General features: G+C 46.8%; 2 protein-coding genes across 5 annotated transcripts in view; both read right to left on the bottom strand.

The window, feature by feature from the left end:
* Nucleotides 1-1,440, bottom strand: part of TOPBP1 (DNA topoisomerase II binding protein 1) — a 34,825-nt gene extending 33,385 nt beyond the window's left edge. For 2 of the 3 annotated variants that reach the window (XM_006261943.4, XM_019483540.2), the window contains exons 1-2: nt 1,333-1,440; nt 334-487 (exon numbers count right to left, since the gene is read on the bottom strand). The gene's annotated coding sequence lies outside the window, so the exon portion shown is untranslated. The remainder of the gene's footprint in view (nt 1-333; nt 488-1,332) is intronic. The other variant, XM_019483539.2, reaches the window with a different exon arrangement.
* A 10,609-nt stretch (nt 1,441-12,049) lies between these two features.
* On the bottom strand, nt 12,050-24,682 carry LOC102564413 (C-C chemokine receptor type 5). 2 transcript variants are annotated; one of them, XM_006261944.4, is made up of 3 exons: nt 24,490-24,682; nt 24,282-24,392; nt 12,050-13,603 (listed from the first exon to the last, which is right to left on the bottom strand). In XM_006261944.4, the coding sequence occupies exon 3, from the start codon at nt 13,590-13,592 to the stop codon at nt 12,534-12,536; it is 1,059 nt and encodes a 352-aa protein (XP_006262006.1). In that variant the 5' UTR covers nt 13,593-13,603; nt 24,282-24,392; nt 24,490-24,682; the 3' UTR covers nt 12,050-12,533. The 2 variants fall into 2 exon arrangements, with proteins under 2 accessions (XP_006262006.1, XP_059584753.1); XM_059728770.1 differs by lacking the exons at nt 24,282-24,392; nt 24,490-24,682 and adding an exon at nt 16,242-16,405.
* Nucleotides 24,683-24,710: the final 28 nt, after the last annotated feature.

The following is a 24,710-nucleotide window of genomic DNA, read 5'->3' as shown; positions in this document are numbered from 1 at the left end:
GACCCACATCACCCGCAAAGGAGATTCACCCCACCTTGCCCCAACATCCCTGCCGAGACAGGCAGCAAGCTGTTCTCCCCTTCCCCCAAACACACACAACACAGATTCCCAAGAACTGGAACAAAAGAAGGAAAAAGACCCTCGGTCTCCATCAAAGGGAGCCCTTCAGCAGCACCTGCCCAGAGATGTGTCAGCTGTGTACAGCTGCAGGCTGGCCAGATCCTTCTCCCACCTATGGGTGGCCAAGCTTCTTGCTGGTGGCTGCCCATTGTCCTCTGCAACAATCATGAAGAGCTAATGATGGAAGGATAATACAATCCCAGGCTAGTTTACCTTTCCATGGACCTCTTTTTTTAGGTGCACACCTCTACTCCTTTAACAGGGCTCTCTTAGATGCAGTAATTTACTCAACTGCGCTTTCCCGAAGTGTGCGACTAAGCCCCCAATCCTGGTGTTCACTCCTTCTTTCTCCCCAGAGCACTTCACTCTAAGCAAGAAAAAATAACATTGTATTTAGTACTTCACCAGAGAAGCCCACAGTTCCCAAGCAAGAACCTATGCACCGCATTCCTTGCCCCACCTGAGGCTGAAAAACCACTCCCTTAAAGGGCAGAAGTGGGGGCAGGGTGGCACTTGACACCAGGAGGTGTCCTGAGGTCCTTTCAAGGGTGCCATCAGGGAAGAGGAGGGGGGTAGACACAACATCAACACTGCGAGGGTTGTAAGTGCAACTCATGAGATAAACCCAAAGATTTCCAATAGGAGCCCAGAGGCAGGCGTGCTCTTCCTGGGTTCTTTGCAACAGATAAGCCTTGCTGGTATTACTCTGCAGGAAAGAAAGGGGTGAGAATGAAGAGCTGGCATTTGCTGGGGGCAGCTGTGAGCTGGGGGGGAGCCAAAAGCCTATCCGGGGCAGGGGCCACATTGTGCCTACCCTGAGGGTCCACCATAAGTCCACCTCAGTTCAGGACCACTTCTTTAGACATGAAGTGGTCCAGGGAGGCAAGAATTTTTGGAGGCAACAACCTGGGGTGCTCTTTCTGAGGGGGCATGGCCCACCAAGCAACAAATACAGCCCGCCCTGCTAAGAGCAGGCCGTGGCGGGGCAGGAGGCAGCAGAGGAGAGGGCTCAGCACCCCCAGTTGGTTGCTCATCTCCATCACACTCGCAGGTGCTCGGCGCTGCCGGTCTCAACCCCTGGGGCGGCGTGGCGCAAGCCCCGCCCCCCGCGCGCCAGGCCAGTAGGGTCCCGGAGCGCGGCGCGGCCTCTGCCCCCGTTCCGACCTCGGGGCGGGGGAGGACAAACGGGTGCGGCGGCCCCCCCTCACCCACCGGACCAGACCGGGCTGGTGCTGGTGCTAGCAGCTCCCCGCGCTCCGCCGCGTCCCTCCCCGGCTGGCGGGAAAACCTAGCAGCGTCGCACGGCGCACGCGCACCCCCCAGACGCTCGTACACGCGATTGGGCGCTTTCCCTTGTCACGTGACCCCTCCCCCCCGGTTCCGGATTTGCTTTCAAACGTCTGCCGGCTTGGAGTGCGCGTGCGCAGGGGCGTCTCGTGACGTTCCCGGGGAGGGGGTGGGGCCTTAGTGTGCTCCCTTGTTCTGTGCGGGGGGGGGGCTGTAGAGGAGCTGTGTTCAATCAGCGCCCGGGAGGGGGGCGGTAGTCTATGGGCAGCTCGGGGACCCTGGAGCCCCGGTCGCTGCGGCGGGCGAGCTGCGGGGGAAGCCTCCCTAGATCTGCCCTCCCTGTCCCTGGTACCAGAGCAAGGTCTCTCGCTGCCCTCTCACGGTCCTGTCTGCGTCTCAGCCCTGTGGGGATCTGGCTGGAAAGGACCTGCAGAGGTCATCTAGTCTGATCACCTGCCTGAGCTAGAGTCAGCCTTGTCCAAACCATCCCAGGTGGTTTACAATGAAGTGTAAACTTTTAGAACACCAAAAATTATGGGAGTTGGCAATACTGTAATCATAGTCTAAACCAGCCTTTCTCAATCTCTGGGGGGTGACCCAGAAGTGGGTTGCAAGAAGCTATGGAAGGGTTGTGGCCAATAATGAATTCTCCTTCAAAGGAGAAAAATGTGGAAAACAGTGGGTTTTCCCTTGCGGGCTGCCCCCCATGCCCCACACACCCACCTCCTGCCCCACTAGGGGTGGGGGGCAGCGGGGCAGGAGTGTGGGGTTGGGACTGGCTATTGATGCTTACAAATGGGTCCCGGTACAAAAAAAGGTTGAGAACCACTCATCTAAACCCTACCTAAGTCTGCAGTGATTCCTGACAGCATCCTAACCTGCCCAAGCTAACATGGGAACCCCAGCGGCAAAACACAAAAGCATTTGCTCGGTAAGGCTGAAAACTCCAGGAGAGCAGAGAAACAGTCTCATTCCTTATCACCACCTGGCAGGAGATGGGGGCGAGCCACTTCCACATAGTGATCCCTGGTACTGTCTCTGATGGCCAAGAGCTCCCGGATTGACAGAAACAAAGCGCACAAAGATAAACGTGGTCACTTTTTTTGTCATACAAAGGAAGAGCCACCTGGCAAGTGAATTCTAGCAAGTTTCAGTTCTACTCACAGCACTGATTCAGTGTCCTGAAACACCAGTGCTCGGGGTTAAAACAGGTTTGACAAATCAAGTGCGATGGGCTGGCTGGTAGTGACTTAGCCCAGGGGTTTTGAAAGGAAAAAAGATGATTGGAGGACTTGGGATTTCCTCACCAATCAAGCCCCAGAGACTCACCCTCCCTGTCCCCTGATTGACCCCTTGGGTCACTTGGAGGGGGATAAAAGGGGCAGCACAGCTGACTCTGGGAAGAGACCAGTGAGGGACCATGAGGAAGGTGCTTCAAAGAGCTGGCAAGAGTTGGGCCAGTGGGGTGGGAGCAGTTGCCCCAGAAGCACCTGAAGGAATGGGACCTGCAGGCAGCATTTGGACCCTCAGCAGCATGGTGTGCAGCTGGCAGGAGAGGCTTCCTACTGGGCTCCAGGATCCCCTATGAGAGGCTGTGGCCAGCAGGAGGGGCTCCCCCACTTCAGCAAGGATCTGAGCAGCAACCTGAGAGGTTCCCAGCTCTGCTTCTGGCTCCTCCAAGTGGAGGCCAGGCAGCTTGACATGAGGCCTGGGCTCTGGGAAGGTCAAGACCCCTAGCAGCTTAAAGTAGTGCTATCAGTAGTGGCTGTGTGGCAGCATTTCTGCCTACCACATGGGAGCTCTGAATTCAAGTCCCAACTGGGGTAAGCGAGCTAACAAGAAGCAAATCCTGCAGTTGAAAGAGACCATTGTGCTTTCCCCCTTTCTCTACTTCCAGGTACCTAGGCCCTGTATTTCCTTGTCATTTGACATTTTGTGCCTCTTTTATATTTCACCAACCAGTATAGTTTGCTCTGCTGTTTGTGTTTTATGTTTTGTTAACACTGTCTTTTGTCAACGATTGTAAGTGTCTAACCTTTGTTGAATCCTACCCCCCAGGGGGCCCCACTACACCCCCTGATTTATGCCTGTTATGTTCCCAGTATTGTTCCCTCATTAAAAGGTATATGGTTAAGTCCCCATTGGTGGTCTGGCTCTGCTCTATAGGGGGAGGAGAGTCCCTACACCTCCCACAGTGCTTGTGCACCTGCTTTGATCCCTTCAATTGGAGAGGGGGTACCTCTTGGAGTACCACCCGGGTTACACAAATCAGTCAAAATGTTTCTTTTCAGCTACTGGAATTTCCCAAGGATCATTTGGGACCCTACAAACTGTCATGAACATTTAGAATAATGTTCCCAACACTTACCTGTACATGAAACGCAGAGCTAGAGATGCCGTGAGTCTTGTACTCCAGCATTTGCAGCTCACATGTGGTCTGCAATGTCTTTTTTTTTTTTTTTTTTTTTTAATCACTTTCTGTCTGCTCCTGGTGAAATGGAAGCTATAGCTAAGGATACCAGCTAAAAATACTACACAAAGGAACACAAGCCATCAAGGTATGGGTTTGCATCATGACAGGATGATGCCATGATAAATTATGTCCTACCCCTCCCCCCTGAAAGGGACTGCATCAGATAAAGTGTTACCAATTGTCATCACTGTTGACCTTGTGAGGTGTTATTGGTGTGTTGTCAGTGTTGAAGCCTCAGGAACTGCAGTGTTAGCAAAGTCACAGCCTGGAGATCCCAACACCATCGTGCCTTAAAGGACCACAGGTGCCATTCAATGACAAAGATTTGGCCAGGTTTATTATCTACAGGCATGGCCCTAAGACATTTTGACCTAACAAATACATCGGACCAGGAGTTAAAGCATTTGTACCTGTTACAGGGTAGTTGGCATGATACCATGCAGGCTCCCCTAGGCCTCTATGAAGTTCCCATACTTTCCAACCCTCCTTTTATTAGGGCTCTGCGAAGCTTCCGTCACTGATTCGATTCAGCCTGATTCGTTGCCTGAATCTGAATCAAATCAGGAGACCCTTTAATCTCTCCGAATTGATTCAGAGAGATTTGATGATTTGGACATAGACGCAGCTTTAAATATTTTTCTATATACCTCAAGGTACCAAGCAGCTCGTGAATGCTGAGATGCTAGTGTGGATGACGCATCCCACAGGAGCGTGGGGGGTCCCCAGCACACTCAGTGGTAGACCCTGAAGTGGACCAGAAGCACTTCCAGTCCACTTCCGGGTCTACTGTAGAGCATGCAGGGGACCCTCCCTCCACCCCCCAGCTCGGCAACTGGTGCCTCCTGGGTCTAGGGGGGGCACTTGGGTCCCCCCGCAGCCGATTACCGAGCCAGGGAGTGCAGAGGGGGGTCTCCCATGCACTCAGCGAAGGACCCAGAAGTGAGCCGGAAGTACACTTCATCCACCCCACCATCTCAGCGTTCATGAGCCGTGCCTGGTACCTCGAGGTATGTAGAAAAAACATTTAAAGCTGTGTCTATGGCCAAAACGCTGATTCTCTGAATCAGCATCAAATCTTCAGATTTGGATTTGGCCAAATTGAATTGGGACAGTGATCCAAATCAACTAATCAAATCACTGTCCCCTGAATCAGGCCAAATCTGAATCGAATACGGCCCGCTTCGCACACTGCTACCTTTCATACAATGATCAAAACAGATTACATACTGCATTCCATCTGTATCTTAAATGTCTCAAAACGCCCTGTACCATTGGATAGTTTCACATCCTGACCTGGGTGTTCCGGTTCTAGTCTTCATCACTGGCAAACCCTTGCAGTTGAGGATGATTGTCTTCCATGATTGCTTTATCTGTGGGTTTGCAGATGGCTAATGAGACTGATCTGGGATAGACAGACTCTGTTGCAACTTGGGAACATATTTCCGTATGGAGTGGGTGGCTCTGGATTCCTGATTTGATCCACAATACGCTGTTTCTGCCAGTCCTGCTTTTCCATCTCCTGTTGTTCTTGTAAGGTTTCAAAGTACTAAGATTCTTGCAACAGACTCTTCCTCCATTTGGGGCAGTCCTGGATGATAGTCTCCCACAAGTTGATGTTGATGTTACATTTTTTTTTAAAGTGGCCTTGAAGACATCCTTGAAATGCTTTCTCTTCCATTCTCTTGAATGTACATCTTGACTGAGCTGGGAGAATAAAACTTGCTTCAGGGATCTGGACTTGGACATTGTGGCAGAGCACCTTTGGGGTGCTCACCACATTAGGGTTCTCACAGGCTCTGAGGGGAGCCTGCTTTGGAGGAGCAGCAGGGGAAACCTCCCCCAGGTAGCATTTTAAGGGGAGAGGTGTGTGGCAGGGCATTGGTGGTGCCTGTCACTTTAAGACCTGAGCCAAGCTGCCAGCAGGTGCTTGACTGTGGCAGCCATTTTAGATCCCTGGCTGCCTATATAAATAGATCAGCTCCCTGCTGGCAGCAATATCATCTGGCTGCAAGGCTTCATGTATCATTCTGGAGGTAAGGGAGGAGCTGTAGGGGATGGTTTGGAGACTCCTGGTCCTGGGCATGACCTGCCAGGAGTGGGTGGCCTGGTGGTGTGGGAGCCTCCAGGAAATGCCAGGCCCATTACCACCCTGGTGAAAGGCGGGTAGGGGCGCCTTAACCCTAGTCCTCACCTTCAGGTGGGTTTGTGTAACACCAGAGGCAGTTGGGGCCAGGTATGGCTGTGGCCACCTGAGCCCACCGGGCAGGGAAGCTCCTTGGCCCTGAGTGAAGGGGGTGGTGTGGAGCCCTGAGTGAAGGGGGAATAGGCCAAGGTATGTCTCTAGATGTCTGAGGCTGTAGTTTGGGCCGGAGGCTGAGTAAAGGGGGGCTCAGCCTGAGAGAGAGGGGCGAGACCTGACCCCGGTAAGTCCTCCACCACTGGGAGGCTGAGTGTTGGTCAAAAGCAAGACCTATAGTGAGCCCAATGACCTGCTGCTCCAGGGGGGGAGTGAGGGTCCCCGTGAGACCCTGGAGCACCAGTTGTGGTGTTGGATAAAAACGCCATGTTGAGGGGTAGCACCAGAAAGGAGGCAGAGATGAGGTACCACAGTTGGGGGGGGGGGAGAAGAACCAGAGGGCTGAGGGCCCAGTACATGTCGATATATAGGGTTGCCCTGGAAGGGGCTAGAGCAAGCTTAGACTTGGTCAAGTAATTGGCTGGCCGCTACCCCGGTGAGGGTTGCGAGAGAGGCCCAAAACACGGTATTACTGCCACCCAAGGAATGGACTAGCTAAGCCTATGGCCTAAGGGGCCCACTCTAAGAGGGAGCAAGGCAGAATAAGTTGTCAACGCATGAAAGAGACTCTGTGAGAAAGGTTGTAGTGTGTGTGAGGCCCTAGTGAGAGGAGGGCAGTATGAATGTGTGTGTGACTGAGGCCTGATGACAAGGCCTAAGCTTGGTCCGGCTGTAGGCCGGGAGCACTGTGTCATCTGGATGCCATCTACAAGGCATGGGCTGTGGTGTAGGGAGGTACGGAGCCGCAGATAGCGCCCCCTGGCATCAGGGCAAGAATGGGCAGCCTCCCACCTTAATTAACATCTTAATTAATTAAGAACAAGGCATGGCAGGCGAGTCAGGTGGGTGGTGTGCCCAAAGGCAAGTGGAGAACCTAGCACTGAGGCTAGGCGGGGAGTCCCACTTTGCCACAGACATCTAGATGGCTTGGCCCATGCAGTAAAGCTGATGTCAGATGATCATTGCCTTGATACTTGTGGTGTTTCCTTGTGAGAGGACACTAATGTTGATGCATCTCTCTTCCCACTGGATTTGAAGGATCTTCTGTAGGCAGCACTGAAGGTACTTCTCCAGCAACTTGGGGTGACTCCTGTACATTGTCCACATCTCAGCTCTGTACAGTAAAGTGGGGATCACGACTGCTTGATAAACCATGAGCTTAGTTTTGAATCTCATGTCATGATCTTCGAATACCCATTTCCTCAGGCGTCTGAAGGCGGCACTTGCACTTTTAAGGAGATGCTGGATTTCTTCGTCAATGTCAGACTTCTGTAATAGATGACTTCTGAAGTATGAGAAATTTTCAATGTTCTCCAGAGTCTCACCATAAATCTGAATTACCACAGCTGGGGACTGCTCAGTAAGAGCTATTGATGGAGGAATTTTCTAAATGTTAAGCATCAGTCCCATTTTCTTATATGCCTCATAAAGAGGCAACGATTTCCTGAAGGTCATATAAGCACTGGACTATCCACATATCAAGTTTTGCTCACATAATGAGTTCATGCATCAATCAGGTTTGCTAGTTAAACCTACTCTGGCAAATGCTTTAGCAAAGCTTTTGTGTAAGCAGTATATATTTCAGCAAGGCCTACAAGCAAACATGCCACATTTGAACATAAAGCATAATAGAAGACCTTTAGTGTCTTGGGTAGGCAGTCAGGAGTAAGGGTACAGAATTATTTCTCTAACAGCTGGTATAAAGGGTTTCTTGGGGACAGAGGAAGTGACCTCATTTTTAAGTGATTTGGGGGAGACTGAACCTGTGAATCAGGAAAACAGAACTGGAAAGGACCTCAGGAGGTCTAGTCCAACTCTGCAGGACAAGCCATGTCTAAAATAGCCCATCCACATGATTTTCTAACCCGCATTTAATCTTCCAATGATGGAAATTAGAAAATTGAAAATCTCCTTTGTTGCAATCTAGACTGGTTACTTCATGTCCTGTCCTAGTGCACAGAGAGAACAGTTGATAACCATCGTCTTCATGACCAGTCCATCTATTTGAGATCTGAAGTAATGAGCAGCCTCAGGGCATAGGCACTCATAAGGTTTAGGACAGTTTAAATGCAGTTTAAACCTGAAGTGGACAGACATACGAATCTGTTAAACCAGTTTAAGTCCACCTAGAATGGTTCAAATCTGGAAAATCAAGTATTATTTTGAACCAGCTCACTGTGAACAGTTTCAGTATTATGCATAGACACCAAACATTCTGTAACCTGGGTCTGGTTGGTCCTTCAGACATCCCATGCTGCACTTCTCATCATTTCCTCCCTCTCACACACGCGCACACACTCCCTCTCTGCTGCAACTGGCCCCTAGTATACAGCCAGAACTTGACCGCTGCCTTTTTCCCTTTTTGTTGGCACTATTTAATTAATGAGCTCCCTTGCACTGCCTATTCAATAAAGCTTTCTTTCTAACTATCCACTAAGTCTTCACTCTCTATGCAACTGCAGCCTCTTATCGTGTGTCCCCCCACAGTCCCTGGGAACCAAGCAATTCCTCCTTCTCTTTTCTGAGTCAGACAAGCACACTGCAGACTTTGGTCATTTGCAGGCTACTGAAGTTTATTGAACTCATGTTTAGTAAAAAAGGGATAGCAGGAAAGTGGAAATACCCCAGTCACAGATCATCCACCCCTGGAACTCCCAAAGCATGAGGTGCAAACACTCCCCTCCCATAGCGTTCACACAATTGTGAATCAGTTTTTAGTTCTGGACATTTTGGAACAGTTCAATGATTGCCTGTCTGCACCCTTGGTTTTCACAAAGTTACTACAAAAAAAAGGTTCAGTGTTCTGCCTTAGGGGATTTTTAATAGCCTTTAGATGAGAAGCAGATAAATCTGAAAAGGCTTTTGACAAGTCCATTCACAGCACCTGATGAAGTGGCTGTAATCTTATGAAAGCTCATGCCTCTGAACAAGGAAATTAATAAGATTCCACATGTCCCTCTCATCTGCCTGACTCCAGGCTAATACAGCTAACCACCTCACTCAAGGTTCTTGATATCCTACTTTATTTGATGTGTCCAGAAAAAATGTTGTCACACATTGGTAGAAGCTAGTCTTCTAGACCAAGTGCTAGCACAGGCCAAATGGCTCTTCAGTATAGCAGACAGCCCAGCAGCTTGGCACTGCTAATGATCTAGGACAGGGGTGTCAGAATCAAAGGAGTGAACAAGCTGGTTCTGGACTACAGGGCTCCTCATGGGCCAGACAACCCACCTCTGGAGCCAGGCTGCCAGGCTGCCAGAATCACTGTCCTTTATTGTAGCACATTGGGCACATCTACACGTGCATATTAACGTGATGCAATAAACTCTGGTACTTATCACACTGGAGTTTATTGCTCCTGAGCACAGTCTACATGTGCGCCCTGGACCACAACACATTCAGCTGGCAGGGAGGCTAGGGGCCAGCCTGCCAGCCCAGGACCGCTCCCCTGGCTCAGTGTGATGCAGAGGGGCTGGCTGGGACATGAGGATCCTTCAGTGCAGGGCAAGCCGGCAGGCAGCTCCCACACAGAAGGATCCTCATTCCCCAGCAAGCTGCAGCAACATCTACATGTGCACTGCTTTGGAAAACTCTACAGCAGGATATATCTTATATATTTACAAGTACTATCCTGTTGCAGAGTTAATTAGTTTACTCCAGCCTAATAAGGCCTCATATGTAGATGCACAATGTTTACTGCAGAGCTAATTAGTCTACTCCACAGTAAATGTCTCATGTAGACATACCCACTGAGTTGCAAACAGCTCTTCTGAAAAGATCCAGGCTGTAAGGGCAATTCCTTCTAATTGCATGGGCTCCTTAGTTTGCAGCCACCTCCAGTAGCATGGGCTGCTTTCATGATTAACATTTGCAGCATGGCTTTTTCTGCAAGGAGCTGGGTTGTGTTTTGATATCCATACAGGAGGGTCAGGATACCCATGCTGCATAATACTCGCAGTGTGTGTGTGATCTAACTTTAAGGGGAATTCCAAGCTGTTCTTGAGAATATATCACAAAGAGAGTTGCTTTAATTGAAAAAACTGGCTACTACATGAAACACATTGTCTCTGAAAAAGTAATTGTCCTTTCAAAGCTTCATTACTTGATTCTATTTCTTACAATGCTAACTTGTTCATTTTTTTCAAGATATGATCCCTTAAAAATCACATTACAAATTCCAACAGATGGCTGCTGTTCAATGTGTTCACAAAGAATGTATACACTAATACCCAAGAAATTAGAAAATTCAATAACAGCTTCCTCATACTCCCCCGTATAGATATAATTCAAAACTGGTGTTATCAAAACAGCAAATAATTTGAAAGAAGTGGTTAGATGAGCAAAGATTTCTTTATTTCATTTCCTGTTTCCAAATGCATTTAGTAACTGAAAACAATGTGGGTGCCATTTCTGTAACAGTTGCCTACTTATCATTTTGTTCTAAGGCAGTGGTTCTTACCCTTTTTAGTCCCCAGGCACCCCTCAGAAAATGCCAGCTCTTAGTTTTCACTCATTTTGAGTGCAGGATAATAATAAAGCAATTCTCGTTTTGCAAAGATCCCAGAAAGACCACAGAAAGTCAGAAGGTTTTTAACACCATGGATATCTATTAGAAATCTCTGTGTTTATCTTGTGAATCATGTTTGCACACCTAATAGCACTAACATGATGTGGCTCCCCACAGCACCCTTGGAAGGATCTCACAACACTCTGGTGAGAATCACTGCTCTATGGCCTATATTAAACTGTAGGAGAGAAGGAATTGCTGTACTGGATCTGAAGGCAGGATAGATATGCACCTTTTATAGACTAACTAAATAAGATATACAGGGAGCACAAGCTTTTGTGAACACGTATTCACTTTATCAGATGTTTTAACAGGACATGCCAAAAGCAGATTATAGGAAGGAGAGAGAAATTAGGGTAAAAAAGACAAGGGAGTGGGGAGAGAGAGGGATGGAGGTGAAGTGGGAGGGGTAAGGAAGCAGTGCTAGGAGAGAAAAGCAAAGGAGCATTGAGCCGGTAGGAACAAAGGGGGTAACAAAAGAGAATCCAATCCTTAGTCTCTGTTTAAACCACAGTCCAGTCTGTGGATTTTTTTCCTGTTCTGCAGTTTCCCATTCAAGCTGGTTTTTAAATTTTTTTTTGCCTGAGAACAGCAATTCTGAGGTCAGTGTTAGAGTGTCCAGGGAGGCTGAAGTGTTCTGCCACAAGCTTTTGTTTCTTTCTGCAGTTAGTATGAGATCCATGTTCATTTATTCTCACACACAGAGATTGCTCTATCTGATGTGGACAACAGAGGGGCATTGTAAGCAGGTGATGGTATATATGATGTTGGTAGAGTTGCAGATGAATGGACCTTGAAGGATTTTTTTTTCCTTGTTATTAGGTCCATTAGTGATATAGGGACATTTGGGTCCACTGCAAGACCAGGTGCCTTGGTGAGGATGGGAGTTCATTAGTCTGTTGTTTGAGAGATGCCATTTGAGATTTGAAAGGGGGGAGGGGAAGTGGGGAGCTGTCTGTAAACCAGGGCAGGTTGGTGCCCCAGGACAGTGGTTCATCTAATCCAAAATCCTGTCTCTGCTGATGGCCAAATGAAGCTGTTTCAGAGGAAGTGCAAAAGGCACCATCTCCCAAATGTAATTTTTTGGAGTACAAAAATTGTAATGCCCCCACCACCAAATGCTGAACATCTGTTAGTTTAGATGATGCTGTAACTTAAAGCGCTTTGTGTAAAGCAAAGTTTCAGTGACATTGAGGTGCCTTTCTGTAACTTCTGTAAGGACCCTCAGAGTATAAGACTATTTTTTTCTAAGGATTGCATACACATGGCATTTACCAAAAAGTGAGCGCATATCTATTATCACAGCAAAAGTCAGCAAAAGTCTTTATTTACATAAGTAACTTGGTATGTATATCTACTTTTTCAATATACAAATAGCCATCAGTATAAGCAAATGCAGATTTTTGTGTGAGTATTAGTACGTGCATCTTACTTTGAAGTCTTACAATGACAGCAGGAGACGGATAAGCAGGAACAGCAGAAACAGTGTGCTGTAGACCGAATCAAGAATCCAGAACCACCCACCCTACATGGAAACTTGTGCCCTACCTGTAACAGAGCTTGTCAATCCTGAATTGGCCTTGACAGTCATCTTTCAACCCACAGATAAGGCCATCATGGAAGACAGTCAACCTTGACTGTGAGGGATTGCCAGTGATGGTGGTATATGCATATGTTTTGTATATTGTCAACACACCAATTATTGCTTTCTTTAAGCCAGTATTCAAACACCATTTTTCCTTTTTCAGCTGTTTCCATACAAGTCAATATAACTATGTGTTAGACACATTTTACAGAACAGCAGAGAATTCCTGTTCCCCAGTAGACTGGGTGTTTGTGGAACTGGTCCGTTCACATCTATCAGCATAGAGAGAAGGACAATACTTAGAGCACTGAATTGAAATGTGCTTTCTGAAAAAGCTATTAAGGTATTTCCTAAATTTCTCTCCAGCAAAGGCATAGATCAAGGGGTTAATACAACAGTGGATCATTGCAATAGATTCTGTTACTTGGATTGCAACCAAAACCTGATTGCTGCTGTAACAGTTATCAAGAGAAACTGCCTTTGGAAAAATGTGTAGAAGAAGAACAATGCTGTATGGTGTCCAGAAGAGAAAATAAACAATCATTATGAGAAAAATAAGCTTGACTGCCTTGTGTTTTTTCTCATTCCTACATCTCAGTAGTGTCCTTATAATTTCGGTGTAGCAGAAGATCATAATGATCAAGGGAACAACAAGTCCCAGGAAGATCCTCTTTAAAGTTAAGAATTGATTCCATTGGCTCTGAGACTGATGTGAAAAATGAAGGCTGCAGGTCAAATCTTGAGAACCATAATATATTACCATTGGGAGAGAGGCCAATGCAGCAACAAACCAAACAGCAAAGCTAGTGAGGCTGCCATAGACAACAGTCCTGGCTTTCAAAGCAAACACTGCATGGACAATTGCTAGGTATCTATCTATTGTCAACAGTATTATAAAAAAGATTCCACTATAAAAGCCCAAGCAATAGATTCCTGAAAGAATTTTACACATTACATCTCCAAAAATCCAATTATGTGCTGCCTGGTATGCCCAGAATGGTAGAGAAAATACAAAAAGCAAATCAGAGATAGCCAAATTTAGCAGGTAGATATCAGTCATATTTTTCAGTCTCTTGTATTTTATCAGGATCAGAACAACTAATGTATTGCCCACAAGGCCAAAAAGGAGCACCAAAGAATAAAGTGGTGGTAGAAACTGAGAACCAAACTTTTGGGCATCTTCATTTTTGCACGGTGAGTAATCCTCATAGTCAAATGTTGTTGTCATCAACTCTAGGTCTGGGTCAAAGGTAGAAATGTTCATCTTGCAGTGGCCTGAGAAAGAAGCAAGGGAATGTTACTTACAGGAAACTGGATAGTACCACAGCGAAAGAAGTAAAACACAGTGTTTTGTATAACCATGTGTTTCTCAGAGAGATTTAAATATGCTGTGCATGCTAAATTTTGCTGTAGGAAACAGTATAACACAGCCGCTGTCATGATACAAATGAAGACTGCAGATCACCTAGAAAGTCAACCTGCTACGTTCAACTTGCGCTAAATTTTGGTTTCCACAGGTAACATTTAGGATTCACAGCCTTCATCTTTGGTAAAAATCATAGTATTGCTAGCCTTGGACACTTTCAAGGGGTCTGTGCCAAATTACAGAAGTGCAGCTAAAGCAGAAGAACTCAAAGTCTATTTTTAGTGACTGAAGAGTAGGGGTGCATTTTTTTGACCAATACTGATGGCTGATTATTAACTAGCCATATCGGCTGATATCGATCCAATAGCTGATATGCAGCCCAGCAGCTTGGAGACCAGTGTCAGGCTATGTCTGTGAGGGAGGAAGGGGCACAGGGAAGAGAAGGAGTGTGGGGGACCAGATGGAGGCCACCACGGTGATGGAGGGAGTGGGGCTGGGGCAGGGGCAGAGGAAAGGGCAGGCACTGCCCAGCTAGGGCAGGCAGGGGCAGGGCAGGCAGCAGCAGCATTGGGAGTGGTGGCTATGGGGGAGGCTATGGCAAATTTTGGGTTGGCCATAGCCCACCTGGTAGCCCCAGTGCTGCCACCACCCACCCTGCCCCACCTTGCCCTCATCCTCCCCAAGTGCAGCCCTAGCCGAGCGCCCCTGTCAGGTAAAGTCCAGCATAGCCCCTGGCTCCAAGCCTGCAGCAGGCAACCCACCCTCACCCTGTGCACAATTCCCATACCTCCCCAGGGGTGTGCGCAGTGATGGGGAGCGCCCCCCCCCGCCCCCTGGACGAGCCACCCACAGCTCTGTCCCACACCCTGCCATGCCCCGGGTGGGCAGGGCCAGCACCAGCACCTATCCCTGCCCCAGCCCCACTCCCTCCCTCACCACCCCAACACATCCCTTCCCTTCCCCATGCCCCTTCCCTCTGACAGACTTATTGGCCAGATGCTGCTCTCCACACTGCTGGGCTGCATTCCTTGCTATGTGCATGCTGTGGCTGCATACATATACACAACATTTATTGGTGACATTATTGGCTACAATGGCCAAAAGAAGCCAATTGCCAATAATGTCAATTTTTCTTTTATGGTTGCTGATCCAATATGGACCAATATATCGGTTCACCTGTACTGAAGAGTTACCTTTTGCAGATATTATAATTAGTCTGTTCAGCATAGTAAAGAAAGCAATCACCATATCCAGCTAAATCAGTAGTGAGATCAAACCAAACAGAGCAAAAGGCTGAAAAGGAGTCATTACACAAAATGATAATCTATACCATATCAGAGCTGTCCAACCTCAGAATGGCCAGGGGCCACATGCTGTATGGACCGCAGGTTTCATGCTGCAGGGGCTACATGACACATGGGCTCCCTGCCACACTGGAAGGGTAAGCCCTCTCTTCCCTGCACCTTTTGAGCCCCTTCTGGGGCTTCCATGCAGGGTGGGCAAGCTCCCCCACCATATAGGTAGCATTTTCATCAGTCCCTTCTGACTAACTGCCCAGAGCCAGTTCTCTCCAACCAACACTACAGATGACCCTTGCCATTAGTGGGAGATACATCCTCATATCCCCCGCGAATGGTGAAATATGCAAATAAGGCACTGCATTCATGAACGCAGTGCCCCTGGTGGCAGGGGGGAGGGGGAGCACGGCATACTCTAATACCAGGATATAAACAATACAGAAATGATAAGAGTAGGGCCTCTGTACACACTCCGGCTCCCCCTTAATGTGCTCCATGCCTCACAGGTGTTTCCTAGCCTAACAGCGGGCCTCATCATGCTTTCATGGCCTAACACCCCACCTTATCATGCTTTCATGGCCTAGCACCCAGCCTCATTATAACCTTAATACACACTGGGCTCCCAGCCCCATCTCTGGGCTTACCAGCCCTGTCCCTGGGCTGCAAGCCCCATCCCCAGGCTCCAACCTTGTCTTGGCTCTAAGCCCCATCCCCAGGCTCCAAGCCCTGTCCCCGGGCTCCAAGCTTCTCCCTCTGGGCCTACAAGCCCCTCACACCAGGCTCTAAGCCCCTCACTATGGGACTAGGGCTCCAAGTTCCATTCCCCCCTGGAGCCTAACTCCCAGTTCCCTAATGCAACCACAGGCTCCACTGCAAGACTGGGCACTGCCACAGGTTATTCCACTGACCTGGGCCCTGCCTTAGTGCTCACAGTGAGCCTGGGCTCCCCCTGTCCTGATCAAACTACCCACCAGGGATATGGGGGCTGGGGTTATCAGGTGCCCCTACCTGCCTTTCACGAGGGAGGTAACTGGCCTGGCATTTCTGGGGAGCTACCCCACCACAGGTAGCTCCATCTCCACTCAGAAGGGTGCAGTTTCAAGTCATACACAGGACCAGGAGCTTCCTGCCACCCCCAGTAGCTCCTCCCTTTCATAGATTTTCATAGACATTCCGGCTGGAAGGGACCCCAAAGGATCATTGAGTCCAGCCCCCTGCCCCAAGAGTTCAAAGTGGGTGCCTGAACTACCTCCAGTGGCAGTCTAGTCCAAACCTTGGGGGCTCAAACAGTAAAGTTCTTCCTTATGTCCAGCCTGAATCAGTCAGTGTACTGAGCAGCAGCTCAGGCAAATGCTGTTCCTTCGGCTTCTGGCAGCAGACTACTGCCCCTGTTGTCCAGGGCATAGCCCTTACAGCTGAGTCCTGTTCCCCAATCAGGCAACATTGTCTGATTGAGATAACAGCCAGCTGCGGGCTGCCTGGTTGCTGCTCAGGCCCCTTGTAAGTAACAGAGCATTCTGTGCTCTGTTACGTACAGGAATAACAAGAACAGTGGAGAGTGGCACTCTACAAAGACTGCCCCAAGTTAAATAGGGTAGATATTTTAACTGATAACTAAAGAATACGATAACAATAGAAACTGTGGGTAGAAATTCCACGTCTAAATCAGAAAAGTGTACTGACCACCAGATCAGGATGGCAACAGTGAGCTAGAAAGGCTAAGGGAATTGATACAAAAGAATAGAATAATAAAAATGGGAGAGGCAGGGGGAGGCTTGTAGTGACCCAGACTGGTAGGTAGGGGGTGCTAGAGCACATCTCTCAGACTGCCAGCCCAGCCCAGTGTCCCCAACTGGCTCTCTAGTACATGCTTCCAACCTCCTGCTGTCCCTCTACAGAGGGTTGAGGAAGCCCCCTGTCCAGGTGCTGGCCAATCTCAGGGCAGCCTCCCCCTCTGGGGGTTTCCCCCAGCCTGGGTTCCCCAGCCCAGGCAACCCTGGAGAGCCAAGAGGAATTTCCCCCTCCCCCTTCCCAGCTGCTGATGGCTTCAGCAGCTGCCACGGGAGGGAAGAGCTGGGTCCCTGCCCATGCAGCCCAGCAAGGGGGCACCAGGGAGCCCCCATCTTGGGGGGCTTCCACCCCCCCCCAGCCATAGGCAACACATAGGAGGCACGTGTCATTCATGCTCCCAGCCCAGGGTCTCCCAGCCTGAGGCAGCCTCAGGGACTGCCGAACCCCAGAGTTGCTTGCCCTAGCTGCTGCAAGTCTCAGGGACAGCCCGAGGCAGCTTCAGGGAATGCAGGGAACTTCTGGTTCTCTGCAACTCATTTTGCTTCAGACTCACAGCAGCTCTGGCAAAACTGGCTCCAGAAGAGTCGGAGAATTTCCCTCCACTTCCTGAGGGTGCCTGAGACTCACAGGGGTTTTCGGGAGGGAAGAATTCCCCTCAGCTCCCTGGGGCTGCCTGGGGTTGGGGGACCCTGGGCTGGGGTGGGGGGAAGTCTGCAAGGCAGGGGCTCCTTGGTGCCCTCATGCTGGGCTGCATGGGCAGGCACCCGGGCCAAAGGACTTCTCCCTCCCTGCTGTGCTGGAAAGGGCTGCTGAAGGTCAAAAAGCCCCCACCATAGTGGCTTTCACTCCCCTCCCCTCATGTGCTGTGTAGACCCGGGCTTGGGGAGTCTGGGGGTGTGTTCCCCTGCCCTACCTGCCATCCCTATGGGCTGAGGGACACAGGAAGGAAGCAGGTTAAGAAGTAGAGGGGCATAACACAGGGTTGCAAAGCAGGGTTGCAGGATCATGAGTTAAAGCAGGGTTGGGGGACTGAGTTAACTCGAACCAGGAAGGGGTCTGGGACAGAAGTTCCATAAACTGGTTTGACATCAGTCAGTGAAGTCTGATACTGCATCCAACCAGTGTTATCTTAAACCAGTTGGGGCCATTTAGAAAGTGGTTTATGTGCACTGAACTTCTGTTTTGTTACAGGTTTAAACCAGTTTCCAATTACTTAAACCAGTTTATGTGCAACTTCTGTCCCTAGCCTATAAATGACTTCTTTCTGGGTCAGCCCTGGAACCTACAAGAACCTTCTTAAAATGTAGTCCTAAGTTGTGCACAGGATTTGATATCTAGAATTACAGAAGAGTCACTCTATAATAGTGACCACAATATAAATAGGTCTGACATCTGTGTAGGAGGGGAGAAAATAAAAAATAAAAAAGTCTTTCATAGTAACTTTTGCCTTTAAAAAAGGGGAACTATAAAAAATGAGGAAACTAGTTAGAAAGAGGTTTAAGTGGGGGACCAAAGAAGGCTGAAAGTCTGCAAGCATCATGGGAACTGAAGAACCTCTTATTAGAAACAGAGTAAATGTGTGCCACAAATAAATAATAAAACCAAAAACAAGCCATAAAGAAGCCAGCATGGCTAAATGGCAGAATAAAGGAGGCTATGAAAGGGAACAGCACCACCCAGCCCCTCCCCCCCCCCCCGCACGCGCACCAAAAAACTGTTCATTTAAAAGATAGAAGTCAAATGAAGAAAATGAAAAAGCGCATAAAAAAGTCAAATGTAAAACTGTTTTTTACCATTTTGACCATTTGAAGAGAAACTTGCTAGAAACAAGTTATAGTATAATTTAATAATTAAAATTACAGTGGCTATACTACAGTAGATGTTGGGGAGATTCCTTCACCAGAGCTATTCCTCCAAAGGACAAGTCAGCAGAATCAAGGTATCATTAGGTAAGGTTTAGGGGAGATTGATAAACTAAACAGTACCAAATAACTGGGACCTGATAGTATTCATCCCAGAAACCTGAAAGAGCTCAAGTCCAAAATGGCAGAGCTACTAATTACGCTAGTATGCACCCTATCACTAAAAACAGCATTGGCATTGGAGGACTGGAGGGTTGCCAATATAACTTCAATTTTAAAAATGGGCTCCAGAGGGGAGAAAGGGAACTACAGGCCAGTGAGTCAAACTTAGTTCTTGCCAAACTGATATAAAAATAATTTAAAAAATAAAAAGAATCATCCAGCACATGGATAAATTGGGCTTGTTGAGCAGAAATCAGCATGACATTTCTAAAGGTTGGACATTTCAACAATATCTTACATTTCTTTGAGGATGTCAACAAGATTGTGGATTAGGGCCACCCAGTTGATTTAATATACCTGGACATCCAAAAAGCCTTCAACACAGTCACATTTCAAAGATTCTTAATAAATTGGGTTGTAATGTGATTAGAGGGCAGATCCATTTGCGAATCAGAAATTGACTTAAGGGTGTCACAGGCCAGCTGGGCACTGTGAGTGTATCAATTTTATCACAGGTCAACTGGGCTGTTTGATTCAGTTTCGGATTGAGGAGGCAAAGCTGGGAGTGGAATAAAGGTAAATTTATTATAGCTTACACACACACAACAGTTAACATAAAGATAAATGCAATAAGCAGATAAGGCAGTATAAAAGAGCTAATAGTAAATAATAACAACAGATAATAATAATAGATAGATCAATCTGTCACAGGCCAACTGGGCACTGCGAGGGTATTAGCCACACTGGGCTATTCAAAACAACAAGTAGACAGACATGGGTTGGCAACTTATCGATAGTCCCTCAATGCCAGGTGCGCGCCAAGTGATTCCAGTGAAGTCAGGCGTCCCTGATGATCGACGCTGTCAGAGGGATTACCGGGGAAGGTCCCTGGCTCAGGATCCAATCCTCACTCACACCGGGAGTCTGGGGTCCGGGCGTGGGATAGAAATGACTGTTCTGTTCCCTCCTTCCCACTGGTTACCTGATGCATGTGTTTTTTATACCTAGCCTTAAATTAATCTGTTGGCCTCAGGGCCACTCACAATGTTGCCCTATAGCTGTTACCCTATGGGACTGAAAGGTGTTAAAATTATCATAAAACCCAGACTCAGGTTTATCCAATAAGCAAATTATGATGCAGCACCTTTAGGTTTGAAATTGACATCGCTCTGCCTAAATCCCAACCCCTTTTAGGCTTCAATTGAATATGCTTTCTTGGAATATGCTTTCCTGGAATGTGTTTGGGCGTGCCTAGCAGTTAGATCCAGTTTTTATCGCTAAGGCTGAACCCTGAGCAAAAAACTGGTAGGCCAGCAAATCTCACAGCTATAGCTTTGCCTATGGGGCCCAGTCAGTTCCATGAACAGTTAATTTATCATTTTGGTTAAACTTATGACAGACAAGTTACATTTGCAGTTTACAAACTTAAAAGCTTATATTAACTAATATTACCTATTTAGGCAAAATACCAAATGCCTCCAAGAAGCACACATTATTGCTTATTAATCCCTCTGGTTCTGGCTGTCACATAAGGGTAAGAAAACAAAGAATGGATATAAATAGTCAGTTTTCAAAAGGAAAAACAATAAACATGGATCTGTGTTATGACTGGTGCCATTTAATATATTCATAAATGATCTGTAAAGCAGGGTACAGAGAAAGGCAACAAGGATGAATAGGGGCATGGTAGTGTTTCTATATGTGGAGAGATTACATAGGGTAGGATTTTTCAGTTTAGAAAAAAGAGATGCTTGAGGTCTACAAAAAATTACATGGTGCAGAGAAAGTAAATAGATTTATTATTTACAGTCCCCCAAAATACTAGAACTAGAAGACATAAAATGAAGTAGTAGATTTAAAACTAAGAGGAGGAAGGTCTTTTCACAAAGCATGTAATTAACTTGTGGAACTCACTACCACAAAGTATTGGTGGAAGCCAGGTAGCTTAGCCCAGTCCAAAAAAGGTTTGGACAAATTCTTGGAGGAAAGGTCCATCAGTAGATACTGAACATGATAGATAAGAGTGCAGCCTTTGAATCAGACTTTTTTAAACCACTGAATGCTGAAAGCTGCAAAGGCAGTGGGGCAGGGGATGAAAGATTCTGGGCATGGCCTGTTCACCCCCCCCAGCATCCACTCTCTGCTGCTGTGTGAAACATGTTACTGGGGTAGATAGACCCATAGTCTGACCCAGTAGTGGCATTTCTTATGTTTTCTGAGAATAGTTTATTAAAATAAGCCATATACAAATATAGAGTGTACGCTGGAGCGAAACTTGGATAACATAGCAAATTCAAGAAGACCTGCTGCCAGTCCTGCCATCCTCCACCACTTCTCTTCTATGTCTCCCCACCCTAGATGATCTCTAGCTGAGAACATATATTGCACTGTCACAGGTAGCCAGATAGTCACTTGGATAAGTGTTTATTCTTGGTCTTCTGGGTATAAACAATAAAAACACTGTAGACCTGCCTCTTGTCTGTTTTTTTTAGTAGCCAACCTACCAAGACACCTGTATCCCAGGTAACATAAATGACAACCCGGGTGGCTGCTGTGTGGTAGGAGGTTATTTGCACCTGTCTGCCACTTTGGTTAAGCAGTGCCACAACCTGAGTTTTGGCCCCACAGGGAAAGGAGTCAGTACACTGATTGGGGTGAAAGTAAAATGCTATCTGCTAGAAGGAATGGAGGGCCATTGGAAAGAGTACTCATTAAAGGAATACTAACTATACTTTAATTATTTGACTACATTTTCAGAAGAGATCCTAATTATAGGGGAACTATAGAAGGCCTCTAGACTTGTCTTTGTAAAAGCCAAATAGTTTCAAATGTATGGTAGCAGAATTAGGGTTTATCCAGGATACTAGTAGCGAGAGAGAGAGAGGCTGCAAGCTTAATAAAATATAGAGAGTGTCTTGCAGACTGACTAAGAAAAAGCAGGAAGTGTACTTTATTGGGGCCAACACTGGAAGCAAAACCACTAACAGCTTTACCCCATCTGTAGCTAAGACATTTAAGGAAAAAAGGTGGCTCTCCGTAAGAAACTATATATGGTATCAAATGGAGCATTTGCATACAGACCATTCCTCAAGGAAAGTGCCCCAGTGGCAGCAGCAGGTGGGTTCCTCTTCCTCCCCTCTACTCAGTCCCTCCGCCACCCCCAAGTGTTCCCCGCAGGCCTGGACACAGGACTAGGGAGAGGGAACTGGCCCACTGCTGCTGCCGTTCTCATTATCACTTGCTCAGCCTGGCTCTCCATGCAACCCAGCTAGAGCAGGGCAGGAGGGGCTCTGGATCTTACCCCAACATGGGACAGCAAACAACAGCAGGAGATTCAATGGTGGGTAGAGGAGGGAGGGAATGAGCGAGGAGGAAACATGCTGCTGAGCATGGAGGGGAAAGGAGAGGCTGCCAAGAGCAGGTACAGGATAGGGTTCTTATCTGATTCTGGGATATTTTTTAAGCCCCTGGCTGCTGTTCCCATGGTGTGGTCTGCCCATCCTGGTGAGGTGGGGGCAAGCTGGGAGCTGGGGTGGAGCCACCCCTGCAATGCAGTTTGCTGCTCTTGCACCTTCCTTTACAAAATTCTGGACCCTATCATGCATACAGGGAAATTATTGGCTTTTCCCCCTAAAAATTAGCTTGCTTTAAATTAACTGCTTCTGTTTATCTAATTGTTTTGTTTTTCTCAACACCTTGTTAAAGTATATGAGGAAAGCGATCATGCATACACAGCTACTTATAAGTGCTGTGGGAGAATGAAGATCAAGCCAAAATGTCTAGTGATTGTAGGGCTTCAGTATTTGAGGGAACAATTCCAGACTCCTTAATGTAAGGAGGCCTAGTATGCAGAAAGCTCTATGTACCAGCCCTCTAAAACAACGGTTCCACTGTACAGATGGCAACAGGGTGTGGTTTTGTTGGTAAAGGAAGTGCCTATGGCTCATACAGATGTGCTGAACTTAAAAAAAAAATCTGGAGCAGTCTTTCAGAAAAGAAGCTTCTCCGAAAAGTAACTTGGTCCCTAAAACTTAACCTGTTCCCTTCATAGCTTACATTTCTATGTACAAGTATACATTCCTACAAGCATAGGAATCAGAGGCACCAGTAGGATTCAAGAACACTGCTAAGGAGAGCAAACTCCAGCCACTCCTATGATCGTGACCTACCTTCCTGAAAGGCCCTGCTTCCTCCTTGTCACTGAGGTTCTTCTTGCCATTCCATCCATATGAGTCTCTCTTGCTCTTATTGTTTTCTCCTGAGATTTTCTCCCAGGTCTTTCCTGCTGCTTGTCTTCTTCCTTCAAATTTAAGTGCTTAACTCTTGGTCTCTCCCTCTCTCTCCCTGGCTCCAGTAAAATTTTCCCAGTAGCTCAACTCTATTCCACTAGCCTACCTGTTTCTTCAGACTGTTTCTCCACATAAGCAGTCATGTCTCTGTTTGCAGTTGGCATGAGTATGCATCAGATACTGATAACCACCTTTTGGCATTTACTAATGTTAAACGAAACATTCCTACGTGCACTGTATTTTGCTGTTCTAGGAAACACCCTAGTTAAGTAGCTGGAACATTTGACCACAAGTTGAAAGATCTGGGGCATCTGACTTTGCTACCTAACAAGTGATTTAATCTCTCAGTGCCTAGGCTTCCTTATCATTTAAAGAGCAGTGTGTCATCCTGTATCATCTGTTGGTGCAAAGCATTTCATTAGGAGACAAATGTAGCTATGTACAGAGGATGGCTTTATCCTCTGCACATATCACTATGAATGCAGCCTAGGATTCCTTTCCAGAAATCTGCAGTTAGTCTATCAAAAAAAAGAAAGAGAAATTCCCCCCACACTAAAAAACAAACGAGAAAGAACAGGCTTACAGTCTTTATTGTTCTTGAGTCAAAAGCTGGCCATGTATTTAGCTTACAAATAAATCAGCCAAGTTAGATGTCATTGTTTCACAGGAAGTTTCAGATCACAATTATACTTTTTTAAAGTGCCAAATTTATTTAAAATGAACTGCAGTCAGAGTTCCTATTCATGGTGCCATATAGTTGCTAAACAGCATAAAATGAAGATTAAAGCTAAATTACACAGGGCATTCCTATGGAGAGATGTATTACACGTAAACAGGTTCCATCCTCCAGTCTTTAAATTACAACACCAATATTTCTACTTTAGCAAAACAGATTCTCCTCTCTTCATGATAGAAAGGGGTTTATATTTTGATATTTGATGGCAAATTTCCATCACAATATATACTGATTGGGGAATATCACCCACTTTGCTCGACACTTAGCTCTGCAGGGTATATCATGTCATCGTCACTAGACCAGCATTTGCTTACATTAATTAGAATTTTGCCACAATTTAGTATCAATTTCTTATAGTAAAATCTTTCATATTTGATCTGACAGCAAGAGACAGCTAATTCCATTACATATTGTGCAGCACAATGTCTAGAAATCTGCTCATTGCTTACCTTGTTTTTCTCCTGAACACTAGTAGTGGTTATGTCCTTTTAAAATAGCTTATTCCATTCCACTCTGTCTGTGTTTTCTCAATGGTTATTTTTAAAGGTGAATCGAATCCACTGAAAAATGATTTAGCAGGTAATTTTCAGGTCAGGATATCTGTAAACAACCCATCAATTTATAAACACAAAAAAACCCAGATGAAAGACAACTTACCCAACGTCTCGTGGATGCAACTTACGCCTTATACAGCTACAGTGTATAAATCACTTTAGCACATAAGAAAGCAGGTCAGATAACACCTCTTCCTGTGTGAAAATGTGCAAGACAAGCTTGCAGAATTCTAGTGAGAATTCAAATGTCTCGGTAAAAAAAATCAAGAAAATTAAGTTCTTCTTTTCTATAAATGGACATTCAGACCACTTGGTAAAATTCAC

This window comes from Alligator mississippiensis, chromosome 5 (genome assembly GCF_030867095.1).
Source record: "Alligator mississippiensis isolate rAllMis1 chromosome 5, rAllMis1, whole genome shotgun sequence".
Classification (NCBI taxonomy): Eukaryota; Metazoa; Chordata; order Crocodylia; family Alligatoridae; genus Alligator; species Alligator mississippiensis.
The sequence above is the reverse complement of the archived record's forward strand: the minus strand, read 5'-3'. Positions and strand labels throughout refer to the sequence as shown.